The sequence below is a fragment of the Calidris pugnax genome, unplaced genomic scaffold (assembly GCF_001431845.1).
Source record: "Calidris pugnax isolate Ruff unplaced genomic scaffold, ASM143184v1 scaffold44, whole genome shotgun sequence".
In the NCBI taxonomy this organism is placed as follows: Eukaryota; Metazoa; Chordata; class Aves; order Charadriiformes; family Scolopacidae; genus Calidris; species Calidris pugnax.
The window spans coordinates 4,857,003-4,877,554 of NW_015094506.1; the positions used below are offsets into that span (position 1 = coordinate 4,857,003).

The following is a 20,552-nucleotide window of genomic DNA, read 5'->3' on the forward strand; positions in this document are numbered from 1 at the left end:
AACATTTCTCAATGACGCAGGCTCCCTTAGCGAGAGCGCGATGAGGAAGTGGTCCAAAAAACCTCATTCTTCCCAGGCACTAAATCAACAACCACAGCAAACAGTGAGTGCCTCTCTCCGAGGAAAACTGGGAGGAGTGGAACAGTCTCTTATGATAAGCAGTCACTTAGTCTGCCACCATCATGCAAAAGCCCAGTACAAGGAAGAGAACAAAGCATAACAAAAAAAACCCCAAAAAACCCACTACAGAAATGAGATTGTGTGTAGTACATTTAAAGTTATATGGAAATCAAAATGAAATAAAAAAAAAACTTAAACTAAAAAAAAAAACCAACAACACAAAACCCAATACAGGAGTTTTTTAGAATAGTGCATTTCTGTTTACAAGTACTATTCTTTTCTGGTTTATTTAGGTTGCCAGTAACTTTCTAGCTTAAAATTAAAGATGCTTTGACCTTTAAATGGGCTGAAATTTTCCTGCTTCAGAAACCACTTTTCATACTCTACACTGCTCCAGACACTCACACATTAGTCTCTGGATTTTCAAGATAAGATTAGTAACAGAGGTTTCTCCATAAGGAGCCTACTAATCTGGATCTTGTTCTTGCTTAGTTTGAGGTGACATGGGGTCAGCACAGGCGTACTGCAAAGTGTCTTCTGGTTATTTCAGCTTTCAGTAAAAGAACATTGACGGCTTTAAGCCTTGGGAGTGTTTTGCAATAAGTCAAGCTCAAGATACTTTCTGAAGAGCTTAAGCAAAAGTTTTGGGAGTTTTAATTTTTAATTGGTGGTACCTCAGTGTCAGATAGTAACTTTAATAAATCAAATCTACTCAATTTATTATTAAAAGGGATGTATTTGAGTTGACATCAGTGAATGCAAAATCCAAATCTCAAATATTGAAAGACATAGACAAGGAAAACCAGCTTCAACCAGAGTATCTCCAGCAGAAAAAAAAAAAAAAAAGGAAAGGAAAAATATAATCTCAAAGTCACTTATTGTTATAAGCTGATCAAGCCAGCTCGTGTTTCACTGGAAGTTGCATCTTCTTTATTTGGGATACACTCATTTCTGAGAAAAAACAATCAGGGCAAAGAAAATGGAAAAGACTACAAAGAACCATAAATACATTTCTCAACCTACTTCTCACACTGGATAATTAAATAGGTTCCTAACCTGCTGGGATTCCAATGCTGTGCATAATGCCTAGAAAGTACCATTAACGTTACATAGAGGATCTGATTTAAAATAAGCATCAGAAAAGAAAGACACAGTATTCAGCAGGTCACATTAGCAGACACTATTTTAGCACTTGCCTACTTCAGGATATTGTACGCATATGCAGCCTCTTCTAGTGAAAATGTTTTACCTGCATTAAGGTTTGCAGCACTTTAACTACAAAAGCTATTTGGCCGAAAAGATACTGACACACAAGCTCATTTAACATTGAAAACCAGAAGATTTTTAACCAGAGAGAGAAATTCTAGGACAGCTTTCCAGTATGAGTTGCTAGCGAGTGAGAAATCTAGCACTTTTTAAAATGGTGCTTGATAAAATTATGAAGGGGAGTGTATGACCTGATTACTTGCAACAGCAGGGGAGTGGGCTCTGTGACCCTGAAGGATAATCCCAGTTCTGTTTCTTTATGGCTCCTTACCTACTTAAACTATTGCTAAATTATACAACGTTCTTAAAGCACACTAAGGTTAATTACAAAAGAGAGCTGCGCCAATGTAATTAAACTACTTTCCTATATTGATTCTATTAGTAAAATTCTCTTGACAAAGAAATTGAGGGGAGAGGGGGCAATATTTCTTCCATTAAGATCAAGATTCTGGTTTCAAATCCACAAACCAGCGTTCATGTTCTCTTAGTCACAAATGAAAAAAAAAAAAAAAAAATCAGACTCTTCAAGATAACCAGCTGAGGTTTCTCCAGTTGAAAAGACAATTTGAAAGAAGTGTCAGTCTCTTCTTGGAAGAGCCCAAAGGTCAGAACAGCAGAGGGTGCTCTAAGTCTGAACTGAGGTGCCATCAGCTCAGCAACAAGGAGCATCAAGACATGACACGAAGCTGAAGGTTACCTCAGGTTTTGGGGTTTGATTTCTTGTGGCATTTTTTGTTTGGGTTTTATGGCAGTTTTTTGTGCTGCAGGAGTCATTTGAAGCTGGTAAAAGCAGATGGCAAACAGTTAAATATTAGTATTTATCTATGTCAGTTTCCACAGACCATCAAACAAGACATTCATCAACAACAACAGAGAAATTTCCAAAACATTAACAGGTACCTGTACTCCCCACCACTGATCTATAGAGCTCTGAGCATACATTACAGACTGATTCATATCAATACTTAGCTATAAAAAATTCATATATTAATACCTATAATCAAAAGGACTGGACATGCATCCCATTATTACAAAAAATAATAATCCTGAATCTAAACCCTAATGTAAATTTCTGCTATCACACAGGAATAGAAACTTGAGCACTTGGTTAAACATTAGTCATCTCTTAAATCTGGCAAACACTGGATAGCAAGGAGTAACCAGGTAACTGGGAGACAGAACGGATATGTGTCTGCCCTGTATCCCTTTAGGCAAAGCATGCGTGGTGTAATCATCATTCCTGTTTAGAGAGAGTCAGCATAACACACGTTCAGATATTAATCCAGAACTTAAATTAGTGGCAGGCCACAAAGATGACTATGATCAGTATGAGCCACAAAGATAACAATGATCAGTCTAAGCCTATTTAAATAATCATTAAGTCATTTTTATACAATCGTGCCTAAAGACTCCAAATAAGAAGCGGATTTAAATAATGCTTTTTTACTTCATTTTGCTCATACACTTGAAGTATGTTCTTAAAGAAAGGTTGATTCATATTCATCATGTAAATGAATGGATAACTTACAGAATATGATGACAGCAATTAAATAGGGTCCATTATACATAATGCATTAATTTCCCAGCAAGGAAGATTCTGCTTTGATTAAAGTTACAGCATATAGAACCTGACATGAGTTTTCATGCATTTTAAACTTTCATTTAGTTTTTAATAGCAATTGGTGAATGATACAAAAAAAATGCAAGATGATAATGACAGTCTCAGTATGTAGACTGGAAACTAGTTAAAATGCATACACACACACACAGAGCCCTCCCTTAAAGTTATTTCTCCGTAGTTACATTTTAAAGTAAGCTGAAGCCATAACAAAGGCTAGGAAACAAAGTAGTTGGTGAATAATTGTTTTGTGTCTACCATATCTTTACTGTTTTAGAACAAATACAGCCTCTGTGTGCCCTTGCAAGTTCATCTTAGTTCACAGAATGGATAAAGACAAAAAGCTGCCTGGGTGTTTTTTTGCTACTCCGTCTTCCTCAACCTGTAGCGTGGCACTCACTGCATAAAGTGAATGAACAGAGTATTTTCAAAGCAGATACAGAAAAAAGGTAATTTAGCACTTCAACAAATACTTACTCCAGGTTTTAATAGATTTCAAGCAGTTTCTTGTTTAAATTTTAAGTTAAATAGGTACTGCTCAACTAACTGACTCTAATCAGTAGTCTTTATTGCGGGCTGTCATTCTCGACAAAAAAAAGAAAAAAAAAGAAAAAAAAAAGAAAGAGGCAGGCATCCTTTACATTTAGTTTCGATACAATCGTTTTAACTCTAGTTTGGCTAACAAAACAACACTGTGATTTGATTACCCAATAGTTAATCACAGGGATAAAAGGCAGCAAAAGGTTATATTCAAATCTTTCATGAATGGAATAACTCAGCAATGTGCAGCTTACAGTTGTGCACTCCTCACTCCATGTCTTATACCAGCCAACTCAGAACTTCACGCAGTTAGTAGCTCTGGCATAAAAATTTCCATATTTAAAGCTGACTTCAGGAACGTCCCATTTGCTGCTTCGGAAAGAATTCCCCACTGCATGATGACGATGAAGCTCACATAACTTTGTTCAGTCTTTGGATCACATGCAGGATTCTGGTTAAAAGCCAGTGAAGAGTCATTTTATCACTACTCAGAATATACACATCTGAGGGAACTATACTGGCAACCAGGGAGCTCTTTACACTCCCCTGGAACTTGCTACCTAGATACAAAAGGTTACATTTCCAAATGCCATGGATTCCAAACTGAAATCAAAAGTTCTATTTTTAAAGTGGTGATGATGCAAACTATAAAGCTAGGAATGTTTTCCCCTCACTTCCACTTTCCATCCAAAACCAAACTCCAGATTTACATTGATTCAAGAACTCACTGCAATCTCAAAATTCCAAGTTAGGGGAAAAAAAAAAAAAAAAGAAAAAAAAAAAAAAAGAAGAAAAAAAAAAAAAAAGAAGAAAAAAAAAAAAAAAGAAGAAAAAAAAAAAAAAAGAAGAAAAAAAAAAAAAAAGAAGAAAAAAAAAAAAAAAGAAGAAAAAAAAAAAAAAAGAAGAAAAAGAAAAAAAAAGAAGGAAAAAAAAATATCATCATTTTAAATTCTACTATTCAAACACAATTAAACGCCAAAAAGTAGAGGAAAGTATTCACAACTAGGAAAGTCTCTTAGTAGGAAATGAAAACAACAGTAAGGAAAAAATCCTACTAACAGGTGCTTGAAAAAGACAAGATTAAATTAGAAGTCATTTTAGTGCATGAATGAGAGGTTATTCTTATGAGCACCACCAGCCAACACTGGATTTAAACTTTATTTAAAACAGGGAAAAGAGAGAACCAACCAAAAGAACTGCAGCTCTGACATTTGTCACTCCTGGAAGAACTGAAGAGGGGGACACCTCCCTTCTATGAATACACAGACATGCTGTCCCCTTTCTGCCCATTAAAAGTAGTTTAGCTGACATGTCTCAAGCACATCAACTTAAATACTTTAAAGAGGGACGAGAAAGAGCCTGGGAGCTGTGTTCTGAAAGGAAGAATAAATGGGATCAGCACCAGTTTGTCCTAAATTGAGTTTAATATATCCTTAATCAGATAAAGTAGCTCAAAAATGCAACTTTTCCCCCGAAAATGAGTGAAGTTTTACATTTGATTCAAGATTACACTAATTTTCAGCTGAAATGACTGTTCCTTTTTCAGAACCAGTTGGATACAAAGCAAATTAGACCAGAGAAGTCAAGTTTTATTACCCACTATAGAGAACTGAATTATTCTGATGGTCATTTACAGCGCTGACTTCAAAACAACACTTCTTTTGTTCTCTACATATGCATGGAAAAATCCTATTGTTCATCTAAACTGCACTTCTAACAGTTTAGAGCAACGCATTTCTGCTTGATGTCTAATAGAGTCTATGATTTTTTTCAGCAGGTCAGTGGAACAACATATCAAAATCCAACGATGCTATCCAATAGATCACCCTATGTTGAAGAGATCTTTTTTTTCTCAGTATACTCCCAGAAAGAAATTAAGATTGGAGACAGTTGTTAAGGTACAACATGTACCAAGACAGTTCAAACAACAATATAGGGTATATAAACAAATCAACGCTACCAGAATAGTAAATGAAGAGATTATAGGTAAAGCAGAATTCAGAACAAATGGAATTCATTAACAAAAGTAGCCATTTGGCCAACTGCTAGCCTCCATTAATTGTGGCAATGCACTGTTAGACTCTAAGTGACCCTAAGTAGCCATAACTCTTATCTATCCACACAAAACATCTGCAAAAAATGATCTGAAATTTAGGGTTTAGCTATATGGCTGACTGCACCTCTGTACGGGTATTGCACACAAATTTCTGCCCAGCAACCTGCTAGAAGTCACAAAAAGAAACTTGTGAACAATAATAACTAAAATTTAAAAAAAAGTGACATAATTTTCGAAAGTTTGTATTTGCCATTTAGGCACAAAATTTGCATATAGCAGCTAGCAGCACACCCAAGACTCCTGAGATTTCCCTAACTTGACTGAGTTCCTCAAATGGCTGTTCAAAAAGTTTTAGGCATTACTAGATTGTAGATTGTGTCAGAAAAAAAGTATTATTTTAGCATTCTTCCCTCTTCATAAAAAAATAAAAGAAAAAAAAGAAAATATTCATGACTCATTGTTTCAGTGGGCCAAACAGTCTGTTACAGAACAAAGCCAGGTCATATCAACAAACTGTTCAGTCCATATCTTGACCGAACAGTGACCAACAGCAAAAGAATTTGCAAGACCTCCATATGGGATAATTAGGTAGTGACATGAATAACACAAAGGCTTCAGGGGAACAAAAAAAGAGGCTACATAGGGAGATTAGGTTGAAGTAGATAATGGGAAGGAAACAGCAAGCTTTTGGAATCAGCAAATAAATATAAAGAAAACAAATGAGTCAGATGCTGAGAGAGCCATGACAGCAAAAAGGACCAAGTGACTCTTGAAGTAAAAAGCTAATGAGGGAGCTCCCACTGCTAAGAGCTTGGTATAAATAGATCTGCACATCAGCTTCATTTTCAACAGAATGAAAACACACAAACTGGCACAGGGCTGTTTCCAAAACTTTATTCTTGTATATGAATGTAGAATTTCACCTCACTGTATATGAGTACTTTTTGAACGACTAGGTCAGTAATACTACAGTTCTTCAAACAAGTTCGTAGTCTGATGAGATGTCAAATAGTTACACTTCTGCTCTTATTTTTGCATATTTTTTTGAGTCTACTGCCTTTTTGAAATGTATTTTCAGCATGATTTTCACTTTTACTTTTTCTTCCTCAGCCCTCATCACTTGTAGTGATTTTTTACTCTTCCCTTTTTCAGTTTGACAGGCATGTTTACTTTTTTCTGGTTAATACAACATGCACGTCACTAGTCATATTATTTCTGCTTTGTGTTTTGCACTTGAAGAAATAGCCCCTCCCAGCTTAAGCAGCAATTCTGCTCCCAGAATAGTAAAGCTGTATTCTCCTCCATTCTTTCTCTAAAATATTGCAAATGTTTTCTCATCTTTAGCACCAAAGGTGTTGCTTTTTCTGTGCCCACCAACATGGAATACAAACATTATTTCCTATGGCAACTACAGCTTCAGATACTGTTACTTCTTGAATGGACTCCTATTAGTACCAAGCATTAAGTAAGCATAGTTTGCATGCTTTGAGAACTTTTCGTCTGGGGAGTGCGAGCTGCGTAAGCTTTAGCAGGATAATTTATTTACCCAGCTCAAGTCACGATTCTCCTACTTCTTCAATGGCTGTTCAGAAACCTTGATGAGTTGACTGGGACAACCGTTTCCAGCTTCTATCTTTCCACTAGGGCTTCTGGAGATTAACATCAGGACCAAGAAGCCTTGAAAAGTTAAGTCTTTCCTCATTAGATAATTCTAGCTCTCAACAGAAAGGAGATCCAAATTCAGTCTCTAAAGTCTCAAGTAGTTTTCCCAACGCACAACTTAATTACCTCACTAAACCAAATAACAGTAGCAACCAACAGCAGCTGAAGACACTAAATATTTTTTTTAAGAAAAAAACCCAAACTGTTAAACAATTTGGTCTCAGCATCAAATGGCCATTTTCCTTATCTAGAAGCTTGTAATACACTTCCATTATTCAGGACTGATCTTTAAAATTTGCTATGCCCATGGTTCCATCCTGTTGGCATACTTGATTTCCCCGCCACTCTTGTGAATCTGTTTGCATAAACATTTGCCTGCTTCTTTCTTAATATTTTTCCAACAGTATTTGATCCAGGAGAAAAGAGAGCTGCCACTGATGGAAGAGGCACAATAAATCTGTATCCCTCATTAGGTAAACTAAGCTTGCCAGGAAATTGCCTCAACATTACAGAACGCCACTGCATAATCTAGGACTAGGGTTAGCTGACTTAAGCAAAAGCTACACACAAGTACTCTTTAGTGGGAGAAACTCTCACCCTAAGGATTAAATGCAAGCCTCAGGAGTTTTCATAACTTGGAAGAAATGAGAAACACAGCCACAAATAAACTTTTTTTAAAAAGTAATAGTAATATAAAGGCTGTTTCCCTAATTTTAACAAGTCTTACTTTATTCTGCAAGTTTCCCCAGAATATCATGCATACATTCAATGAAATATAAATTCCCTGGCTCTTCCTTGTTGGCAAAAAAACATTAACAGAATTAGAAAATCTATTAGAAACAAAGCACATTGAGGTAAACTTTTTTTTTCAGTCCTTTACATAATAACTGCCATATGAAGAAAAAAAAAACTTCTTTACAAAAAATATTAGATATTGTCTTGCCATACACATCCTGTTCAATACCAAACACCTTGCTAATGTCTAAATCTTACCTCCAAAATTCACAGACTGCAAGACTATGACTTGAGGAATGATGTATTCTGTCCAAACTCCCTTCTGAATGGAGACAAAAACTATGTATTCCATAGAAGATGCAGCCCTGCCATAACGCCTCTCTTGCCTTTCCTATCTACAACAAGAGGTGGAAAAAACATACCTTGGTTCTCTAAACAACAAAGAATACAACCATATGTCAGAACTATAAAATGAAAGTCATACAGGATCTTTATAGACATATACAGTCTTCACAAATCATTTACTAAACATAAGATTCTAAGTTAAGGAAATCAGCACCACTAATTCAGAAAAAAACAGCAATTTATGAAAAAAACTATATTAAATTATGAAGTTTTTGTCTCTCTTCAAGCCACTACTTGAGGAAAAGAAAAGGCATTTAACTTTCAGAAACAAGTCTGTTTTGACACTTTTGGCATTACGTATGTGCTGCTTTTCAGGCAACACTCTACAAGACATTAAGAGTACACAAACGCAAACTCCAAGGCTACTACTAGTTTGTGGTGGGATCTTACCAAGGTCACAGTCAGACTCTGTTCCCATCTATGGAACAGAAGACATTCATATCTATATATATTTGTTAAATTTCATTATTACAGAATGTTCTAAAGCCTTAGATAAAAATGCTCTACGAAGTACATCATACTGTCATTAAACAGATAATTCTCACTCTAGCATGTCTTACACTTCAGAAATGTAACTCAGTACATATCTAAAAGGTAAGCACAGTATCACAAAAAGCCCACAGTATTTAGGACGAAATCGTATAAAGACAATACCATTTCCATTCTCAAGGAAACAGTCTTCCAAGACATAAAACAAGAATTGGGAAGTTTCAAAGCATGTTTTTTCCCCAAAATACGCAACTTAAAAATCTCTCCAAAGTATCAAGAATGTGTTTCATCAAAAAAATAATTAACACTAAACTGCACAAAAAGCTGAACATAGGAAAATTATTTAGAACCAGTCCTAGATTTGTCTGGGATTTTCAAATTTTCATGAGGCACTTACATTTAACACTGAGGACAAACAAATGAAGAACAGAAAGATAATTTTATCTCTGATGAAGCTCTAAAGTGAACAGCATTTAACATCCAACTAGCATCCATCTGCGACCTGCACATGAAGTTACCACAGCACTCTAATTTGTCTTAACTCAAAGTCACATAGCCTCCTGGCACTCTCTATATAGTTCAGCGACCATAATTCACTGGCAAAATTTGCCCATGGCAGATGTTTGGGGTAATACCTGATTGGAGTGTTGTCATCTGTATTTCTGGTTCCAGGAGCGTCATGGTGATCCTTTTCTCAACAGTTACAATCCCTTAGAGGCCTTTCTTTATAAATAGACAGATATAGATATAAATATGTTTAAAAAAAAAATCCAAGAGAACTTCTCAACTTTAATCTTGTTTAGAACTTGAAAAAAATTCTCATATTTATATGATGAAAACTGAGCCTACTGTGAAAACTCAGTCTTTAAACATGCAGTTCTCTGCTTATTCACTACAGGCAAGTTGGAACAGCCCAGAATCAAATTACTGCTAGGAGAAAAATGAATACTCAAAGGGGAAAGCAAGATGTGTAGTTTGCAGAAGTAAGGCCCGCCTCTTGATGCTCTGTAAGTAAAAGGGAGGGGGGAGGAAGGGGTCAGAGACACCACAACTGGCAGTTTTTTCCCCTTTTAAAAGAGAAGGATGACGTCTTGAGTAGACTTTCAATCCCCTAAGGGGCTCTGCTGATGAGGCAATTTCATTCCAAGGACAAGGAGACCCAGTGTTAACATAAACATGCAAACATCCTCAGCTTTGAAACATCATGGCCAAAAACATATACATCCTGCTGATAGATCAGTTACTTTTCTTCAATCCTTACCAGTCCTTCTTAATAATTGTACTATTACCCTATCCCTATCAACTCCCCTTGCAGACTACTAAACCTGAGCTACTGTAACAAAGGATTGGAACTTCTTCCAAATAGGCGGTAGCTTCTGTTTCTTAAAAACAAACAAAATGCCCTTTCACCTTCAGACTTTTTCAATCGTGGATCACACCCTCCCTCCAACCTGTCTAGAGTTTAAAAAAAAAGAAAAAATAAAGCCTTGTTTCCCACATTCAGATGATTAGTTTCAAATTATTTGTGATAGTGGATGAAACTTTTATCATCAAATATTTCTTGAGTAACAGATAAAAATAGAATTAAGTCTGTCCTTACTAGATGATTCTAGCTCCCAACAGAAAGGAAATTCAATTTCAGTCTCTAAAGAGTCTCAAGTAATTTGCCCAACAGATAGTTTAATTATCTTAACAAACTCATTTCCAATGCTTCTGTCCCCAGAGCAGCTTTCCCTTATTCCCCATCTTTCGCCAAGGCTCATCGTCATTTCTCATTAGGTCATGTAAGTAACTGCATATATTTGCACTAAACCCAAAAATATATTGATCTCTGCATTGAAGATACAAACCAATTTTTAGACTTAAAATCCCTTTGTAGCAAGTCAGAATCCCTCTTTTGCCACAATAGTATTTATGAAGATAACTCTAGTACTCGGATGCAAGAACTCCCCAACAGCTGCTCCACAGCTGAGATAAGAGCATGGCAGGTTTTAGCAACCTATCTTCCTTCCCCCACACAAACACATCTGGGGCTTCAAAGGAGGCAGCAAAAACTCATTCGGCAGCTTTAAACAATACAGGAAAATCCCTTGCCATGATGATATTGTAGTATTTATCTGATTTCCATACTCATCACAACAGTAGTGTGTTTCAAAAGGACAAGAGTCAGTTCATTTGGGCTTCTCTCATACTCAAACACCACCTGTGTAGTCCTAAATTTGCAGCCAGGCAAAAATTGCAGGCCTAAATGTTCATTCCTGCTATGCAATCTGTATGGAAAGGAACTGCAGTGGTACATTTAGAGACACTAGTGACAGAAATAAGTCACTGTAACACCTACCCTGAATATCTATATTCATCATAACTAAAGGAAACCATCGATTTCCAGCAGAATGTATACTTATTTCTGTGATAATACGTGGAAACATAAGAGGAAGAAGTATGAGCAAAGGGGAAAGGAATTTTTTCTTACAGTGTCCAGGAACATCACCTTAACTCTCTGAAGTATGTACACGTGCACTGTCGGTGACCACAAACAGACAGATGAAATGTAAAGCACTAACCAGGATGTTGCTTATTTGACCGGCAAGGAAGATGAAGATTGCACTATGGAGTGTCTTCAGGCAGAGATTCCTTCATATGCTTTGTGGTAATGTATGATTGTGGCAGAGGGAGAGTTACAGCCTGCAGAAGTGGCTGATAGTATCCCAGTATAAATTTATTACAGAAAACTTGACATTTTCATGAGGAAAGCTACACATTACAGAAGCAGGCTATCACCCAAAGCTAGGATTCAGTTTGCTAAGTACTACTAGCAAATGATTATTGTGAAATGGTTTAATCTTTCTTGTGTGAAGAAGCCACTCACTGTTTAAGTAGAACAGACTGAGAATCTTGCTGAACGGCATTCTCCCTTAAAAGAACCAGTCTTATTTTCCCCATTAGTACCCTTAAAATTTAAAGCAGTAAAACCAGCAACAGAAGCTCTTACTCACACAGACAGAACAGCTGCCCAGATCTGTGCCTGACATTCTTAACAAGCAGCTTAAATTCATGAAAAAGGAATGTTTTTTAAATAGCTATCAAATTATATGTCTAATGTTCATCCATCAGCCTTGAACCTTGACATCTCAGAGGCAAACTGAAATAAGAGAGAAACTAGAAAGGAGAAACAGGAGGGAGAGGAATATTACAAACCAGTGACTGGAGAAAAGCATTACAATCTTGTTAACTTGATCAGGAACAAGCAAAAACTGTGTTGAGAGCTAACCTGTTAAAGCCACCACATTAACGCTTCTTTTAGCATTACTCCTTGCAGTTCAACTATTCCCCCATCACTATTTAGAAGTTTGTTTTAAATATTTCAAGAGATTACCACTTCTCAGCTGTTTAGTAGCTCTCATCGTAACAGGCCAGTCATTTCTACCATGCTCTGAATCTCATAGCTCTATCAGAAACTTTCAGACAGCATGCTAAATTTATAGTCTCCTGGGACAGAAAGTCTCTTAGCACAAATCTATCCAAGACAGACTGGTTGTTTTTATTCTAACAACCATTCCCCTTACTCACACACACGAGAAAACAGCAAGCCTCACTGGAATGTGTGTGAAGGACGGATCAGAGAAAGCTATATATTTCCTGTCTTGATCCTTTTTGTTACAATACAGACTTAATCTTCTCTCACATGTAAGTTCTGGATGAGACAGTAACCACCACTTGGTAATTAAATGTAACTTTGAGTCACACGATTCCAGAAGTCATATATACACTGCAACAAAATGAAAAAAAAAAAAAAAAAAAAGGGAATTTCAGAAAAATCCCGTCTCTTTAAAACCATTTCTCAGGAACAAAACACCACCCTTGCTGATAAACAAACATGCCTAACTTCTTAAATGAGTTCACAAGTCACAATATTCACGTTTTAAAAGAACAATTTATGACATGATTTTAAGAAAACACCATCAATGTTTTTAAAGTCACAGTAGCTAGAAGACAGTTATAAAATGTGCAAAATCACTGTAGTAAGTTATATTTGAAACAAACCCTGAATCTGACTGCACTCAGTATAATGACAATCCAGGATAGGAAAGAAGGGGAGGGAGACAGGAACACATAACCTAATAAAAGAATTATAGAAGTAATCACCTACACAATTCTTCAAAACAAAAACATGTGTCCTAATAAACATTTAAAATATTACTCCTGTCTTTTAACAGTAAACAGGCATAGACACTAAATTAGCGCCATCGGAGCCATTTAAAGAGTTCATCTCTCCAATCTCTAAGCGAGTATAATCACTAACAGCTTATGTGGCAACAATTAATCCCATGCTTTGTACAGTATTCGGTCTTTACAGTAACAGGAGCACCGCTTGATACCTAAAGCACACGCCTGTTATATGACTTCAAGTCATACTGAAATTCCACAAATTCCAACTAGTCTCTTTCCCACCAGCACGTATGGTACTTTGTACAAGGCAGACAACCCAGATCAAGTAAACCCCAAAAACTGACAAGCTGGTACAAGTTTTGTCCAAACCTGTAATCATAAAATGCAACAGTTCATTTGAAAGAATGCTACCTCATCTTAAACAAGCCTGCAGTGCGAAGAAACCAGGACTGTTGAAGGCTTCTAACACAATGCTGTTCATGACCTCTGGGAAAAGATAACTATGAATTCATCTGGCGAAAACGTGTCAAGAGAGAGGGTCAATAAGCTAGTAGAGCAATTATCATAATTTCAAATGAAAGTTAAATAGAAGGACAATTTTGATCAGAAATTATCAAACTGTATAACATTTGTATATTCATCACCTGTTTTTTCTTTCTTGTTATCGCATTCTTCAGGGTCTTGCTTTAAACATGCCCTAAGGGTTGGGAAAAGCTATCTTGGCATCTTAGTACAGGTGACTGAGAAAAATCAAGATACACTAAAGAGCTTCAGATGACTGTGTAATGACCTTTTTTTGACTTGTGTAGCAACAAATGAGTCAGTCACAGGTAATCTCTTACAGTTATAGAAAGTTGAGACTTTGGTGAACATGGGTAGAAAGGAGAAGGAATGTGAATTTTGGATAGAAAATTCACCGTGAAGCACAAAAACAAATTAAATAACTACACCTTAAATATTCTGTTAAGCTTGATGTCTGAATAGAACCTAATAATTGTGTCAAAATATTTTTCTAACATCTTACTACATAAGGCTTCCTTCCACTGAAGTGACAAGAAATTGTTTCCTATTTATCTGTTAGGCTCCAATACTTCACACATATCCTTAATAGCTTTTATTACTGGATCTAAACCAAAACAAGAAAGCCCCCAGAAACTGTCTATTTCTGTTCCCTAAGAGGAAAAGGGAAAAAAAAAAAAGGAACCCGCTGTCCTAGTACATATGGCAGCATGTGCAAACAGGACTGCACTCCCATTTCTCCCATGGGATACATAATTCCATGATGTTTCACATGCCAAAGAAATGTCATTTTAACTCAGCTAATAGTTTATGTTCCAGAATCACGGCCTGAAGTAAAGAATACAGTACAAATCCATGTAATATTTTTCTGCAGACACCTACAGATAAACAAAGTCTGCTGTAAGCAAAAGTTCCACAAAGGGTTAACTTGTTGGAAGCACTCAGCATAAGTAGTTAGTCTAGCTGTGAGTCAGCAATGCCTGTCTAGAACTGCAAACAGGAGACCCTTTGACACAGATAGTCAGCTTCCAGCAAGTCTCTTATTTACCATCTCCTCCCCTCCCACTGCAACTCGGCTTAAATCTTCCTCATACCTTGAATTTGGCAAGTTGTCACAGAAGCAGTTTCATTGCACTAGATACGCTTCTACAACCACTTTGGATTGCTCAAATGTTTAAGCAGATTGCCATCTCAACTGACAGATCATCTCTAACGTTTTTTTTTAACATGTTTGAAGCCAAAGGTACAGCAACAAAGATGCACCATATTAAAAAAAGGAGCTTTAACAAGCTCAACAGCTTTCAACAGCTGTGCAACCTCTACCCCAAGATAACTGAAAAGTTCCCATTTGAAGGAACGAGTTTACTAATTCAAAATACATCAGCTATGTTTCCCAACAGCTCGCTAAGCCAAGCCTCCTTTTATGCTGTGACACTTTGCAGATAACCGTATTTCAGCAGCACTTTTCTGTCCCACAATACTTTAATGAATGTACACACAAACAACACATAAAACATACTGCAGCCTTGGAGAAAAGAGCATTGTACACCTCTGAAGATAAGAAATATTCAGATAGTTGAGATCAGGGACTTTGGACTTAATGCCTTGTCTGAAAAGCTGCACCTCTAGCAGTAAAATTCCCACTATTGTGCTGAGCCCTGATAAAGAAGAAACCTACCTAATGAGTCATTTCCGGGAATATCCTAATTTTCTTTGGCAAAGGTGTTCCTTTTCAAATACTTTGTAAACCCAACCCTTTCCAGTGAAGCAGATTTGCAGTCAACAACCATACATTTTCAAAGCTCAGTCCATAACAAAATCATTCTGATCAAGGAAAACAATCTATTTCTGTAAAATATTCCCAAGATACCAATATTTAAACAACTGAATAATATAAAGACACTTTTATTTCCGTAACAGAATATCCTTTCCTCTGATCATAACAAATGCTATTGTGTCCTACTTGTACCCATTCAACTTGTGCTGCTACGACTTTCATTTTCCTAATAAGGTACTCTTATACATTCCAAACAGTACTATCCCTTTCCTTGTCCCATCAAAATTAAACTGCTTCTTCCCAATTCAGGACTCTTAATCATGTCCTATTCACTAAGAAGAGAATAATCCTGCCTCCAGTAAATTCAAAATGTCACCTTCAGGTGACCAGATGTCAGGTTTGGGAAACAAAGACTCATACATCTTTCCCATGCTGCCTTCAAGGCCTCTACCACATTCAAAACTACTAGAGTTAAATTTCATTTTAAATCTCTCCTTGCCTTCATAACCATAAAACGGCCAAGTCTGCCAGTAGTTGAGATGCGTTGAGATCACAGTCTACCATGCTAACTATTATTCCAGCTCCTTCTCTTTTATTTACCACCACCACTTTTATCTTATACTTAGAGGACCGCAAATAATAAGATTTCTGTTCTGTTTTTGCAGTTTCTAGTGTCTCTATTTTGAAGGCCTGTAAACATGGCTATAATCGCATAATGATGGTATAATCTACATGAATGAGGAAACACTTTTTATCTTCTTGAAAAACATTATTTTGGGTTGAAGTTAATTAATTCTTCCAACGAGCAAAACAGTTTCTGGAGGTAAAGCACCAGGAACATCAAGTGAAGCATCCCTCCAATCCATATTACTGTCCTACAGTTCACATATTCTAAATCACTTTAGCATAAGCATTATGTTTTGGGTATAAAGCCACTCCAAATCTCCCCAGCATTTCCAGTATGTTGTGCCATGCAGCTCTATCTAATATATATAATGCCCAACACTATAAGGCACCCAGGACTCAACTACAATCAAATCCATAGTATCTTGCGTGTAAAGTTGGTAGCAGGAATTCAGACTCTGGAGAGACCTTCATCTTGCCAAGAGCCACCAACATACACACCAGAGAGTAAAGGGAAATCACCAAGATGATTTACAAACAGAAGCCACCGGTTATCAGTTTCATTTGTCGCAGGATGGGGCTCAATGTGGCTTTCATGGCAGCCTGGTGATCCTGAGCTTCAGACAGTTCATGTTCTTCCAAAACCAGGAATTCTGACCCTGTATTTTAACACTCCACTGTCACTCATCAAGTGGTCAGAGGGATTCATACCGTAGTTTTCCATAAACTACTTGCAGATTGAGAAACATAGGCAGGCATTCTCACTCCAGGATTAGAAGGCCTACCGGGATATTTCACTTTTAACTCCAGGTCTTGTTCTTATTTCTAACAAGCCTGATAGAACTTTTCAGACATTTGCAGTGAGAAAGTTAAGTCACCCTTGGTAAGTGCAGACCAATGCGGCAAAGAAAAATCTACAGTCTGAAGTACTTCACACAGTAGTCTGAAGATGAGCTAGCACTTTCTTTGACTGACCTATCTCAGCTTTGCACAACTTTTAGTCACCACAAAGGACATGGAAGTTTTTTCTGGTATTCACCTAAGACAATAATCGAAAGCATTTATCACTGGAGCTCTCTGGACCTTCCACATCAATCCTTCCCATCAAACAATGTAAATCAGTTCTGTCAACTCTAGATTATTAGTTCTTGATACAAATAAAATATTGTAAGAAGTAATCTGATGACAGGGCTGCTTCTTAAGACATACCATGACAACACCACAGTACTTCCTTGGTAAGGACATACTATATGAGAGAACTCTACCACTTACCATTCTTCCTTTCACTGAGAGGAGGAAGGTTGGGGTTTCGGCCATGATGGAGGTTGAGGGTCAGCTCGGGCTGCAAGGAGAGCTCCTGCAGCTCATTGGCAACAGCTTCGCTCTGAGGGCTGGGGGCCGCCGAAAGTGACACCAGCACCGGCTCATCATCATTTTCGCCAGCCCCTCCTCCGTCCAGCCCATTTCCAGCAATGACGGAAGGGGGCAGGCACACCACACCGGAGAAATCCACTTTGGCTTTCGTGATGGCAACCTGAAAGACAAACCAAAAATAAATAAAAAAAGGAGATCTCATGTGACAGTCTTAACCCATATATCCAGTTCATCATGGCGTCTCCAAATTCTAGAGAAATGGTTTTTAGCACAGTGTTTCTGTTATCATCATCAATTCAAACCCAACTAGTGATTGAAACTTGCTAAACCCAGCAGTTTATAAACTTGCATAAACCTCCAGCAGCATCACCACAGAAACTACCAATGCAACTAAGATTATTATCATTTTCTTAAAAAATATGAGAACATTCTCAACTTTTGGTACTTCAGGAACCCAATCTTGAGAAAATATGGACTGAGTTGTTCCAGTGAAGTCAGCCTATCTAGAAACCTGCTGAACTCTTAATAACTCTACTTTTATACCAACAATGTTGTTTTAACAGAACAACTGTCAATTGGTAAAGTGATCTTTCAAAATAAATCTGGAAGGACAGCTGAGTACCACAAATGAGGATTTTCAATTAAAATCATTTGCATTTCAAAAAAATAGTTCTCTTGCCCCATTCTCTCTTCCCTGCTATCAATGAAAATGAATGGAAGCAAAATACTCCACATAAAGCAAACAAAAAAGCTTTCCTGTCTAAAACCTCAGCTACAGTAACTGAACTGTGCAATGTATAAAGGGCTTTAATGGAAAAAGTAATTTTTAAATGTTTCAAGATATTCCCATAATTCTTGAAATAAGTGTTTAAAAGCCACCGCTATGTTAAAATTAAAAATCTTTTATGTTCAGCAATTTAAACAGAAACAAACCAGCTGGAAGTCTCCAGTGAAATAGTTACTGTGTCAACTTTTAAACAGTAACGGACATTATACAAGGGCAATCGTATTTGGTTTTGATTAATGAAGAAGGAAGTCTACTGCTTCTAAGTATGCTGGTATTTCAACGAGTCTAAACTCAGAAGCCTACCACTACATAACTCTGCTGCACTGTAGTAATTTATCAAGCAGAAGGCATTTCCAAAGGCCAACCTTCAGCTTCAAAAAGATGCAGGTAAAGCAAACTGCAAAGAAGCAAAGTAAAAGCCATCGGGATAATCTAGAAATCAATCAAAAAGTGTAAACTTGGAGCAACATTTTTAACAATACGTGTTTTTATTAAGTATTCCCCACTTAGCACTTAAAATTAACCTGAATGTGTGACAACATTCAACACATTAATAGCTGATAAAGTAGTTCAAATAGTTGTTTTCCCCACTTCCATTTCAGTTTTTCACTTGAGTTGATTAGTAATGTTTGCTCTGTAATACCCAGAACAAAGTTATTAAGCAGCAGTATATTTGTTTCAAAAAGTTATTCAGGTTATATTCAAGGTAACAATAAGAATTACAGGTAAGGAATACACACTATTTCATTCTTGTTGTCATACATTCTTTCCCAGGACCCTATGGCATGGTCTGAAAAGAAGCAAGGAAAAGAAGGGTGGAGGGAAAAAAAAAGAAAGCAACAAAAACCACCAACCGAAGCTGGTGTTTGTTATAACAAAACAAACGAGACTGAGCCAAACCTCACTGCCATATGAAGTATTTGCTTTTACTTCAGTTACAATTTGGCTAGAAAGTGTCTATCCCCTCCTTGATATATTTCCTGTCCAAAGCAAACATCGCTCATGTCCATTTCAGAGCAAATTGTAACGGTAAAGAGAAAAAAATGGGATTGTGCCCTTCTTCTCTTTATAATGTATACAGAAAGCCTGGAAACACACACCCTCAAGCCACAGATTTAGAATAACACTATAATAATCCTTGCAAAAGCTGGAAAGAGTTAAATCATGACCAATGTAATTGGGCTCAGGCCCTGCCCCTGTAGGAATGGGAAGCCTGTGGAAAAGGGCTAGAATGAAGAGTAAATCGCTCAGTGAGGAGGCTGCTGGTAAGGACTGCTGCCACCTTCTCAGAGGAGCCAAAGCCAATTTGTTTTATTGAAGGAGATGTACTGGAGACATCACTGGAGACTTTGCCTAGTACCATGTGATGGTTAGGTTAGACCATACGGGAAGACAAGTACAGCCAGTCCTGAATCCACAAACAGGTGACAGACATATCTAACACCCACCCAGCAAGGATTTGGCATGGCAGAAGATTCAACTTTCCCCCTCAATCCATCCTAGAAGAGTTCTTTCCTCTTCCCATGTGGGGAAACAGACTTGACATGTCTCAAAAAGTCAGATCCACTTCAACTAGGAAAACAGCAGGAACTTAGGAACTTCTGACATGCTGGACTTCCTTTTAAACAGGAGTTTGTAATCTGAAATCACATTTCAAACACCACTTTGACAACAGAGTTGTAAAACAAAATCTATTTTCCTAGTCTAGGTATATTCACATTATCCAGTCCACAGAACCCATATCCTCTATGTAAAAGCACAGTACTAAGCTACAGTTAAAGCAGTTTAGCCTAGCCAGCCACAACGTACAATGGAGCAAGAGAACAGACCAGTTTGCTACGATTCCGTGACACCATACCAAGTGGTGTTAATTAGCACTAGGATTATAAATCAGAATTTCTCCAGTAAATTGTCCAGTGGAACTTCAGCCCAGGGGCTGGATTATCACTAGAGTTGTACCTGGCTCCACAGGTTTATGAACTTACATGAAAACACAGAAGGAAGGTATCTTCTTCTTAACCCTAGTTAGCATGTCATTCAGTGTTTGTCCCACATCCCAAACCTTGCCTTGGCATTCATTCTTGCCCTGCCACTACATCCTGCATTGTGCCAGCTGCGAACTGTATCAGAAAGCTGATTCAGCTGAAATCCAACTTTTCCTAGGTTATGTTCAGCTGGATCAATTCATCCATAAAAACCCACAGCTGAACCAAGACAGTACAGGGGTAGACGGCCACCAAATGCAAAAAAAAAAAAAAAAAAAAAAAAAAAAGGGGAACGGGCATAGCTCCGTTCCCACTGCTAGTTACCATCTAATTTCAATTCCACATATATATACACATAGATAGATTTCCTCTAGGTATGATTTTGAACATTAAGAACCGTCTTAGGAGCAGAAGGCTAACTTGGT

General features: G+C 37.2%; 1 protein-coding gene across 1 annotated transcript in view; it reads right to left on the reverse strand.

The window, feature by feature from the left end:
- Positions 1-20,552, reverse strand: part of MKL1 (megakaryoblastic leukemia (translocation) 1) — a 117,475-nt gene that overhangs the window by 62,552 nt on the left and 34,371 nt on the right. The window contains exon 4 of the mRNA XM_014963286.1: positions 17,254-17,515. Within this exon, the coding sequence (XP_014818772.1) occupies positions 17,254-17,515 (262 nt within the window). The remainder of the gene's footprint in view (positions 1-17,253; positions 17,516-20,552) is intronic.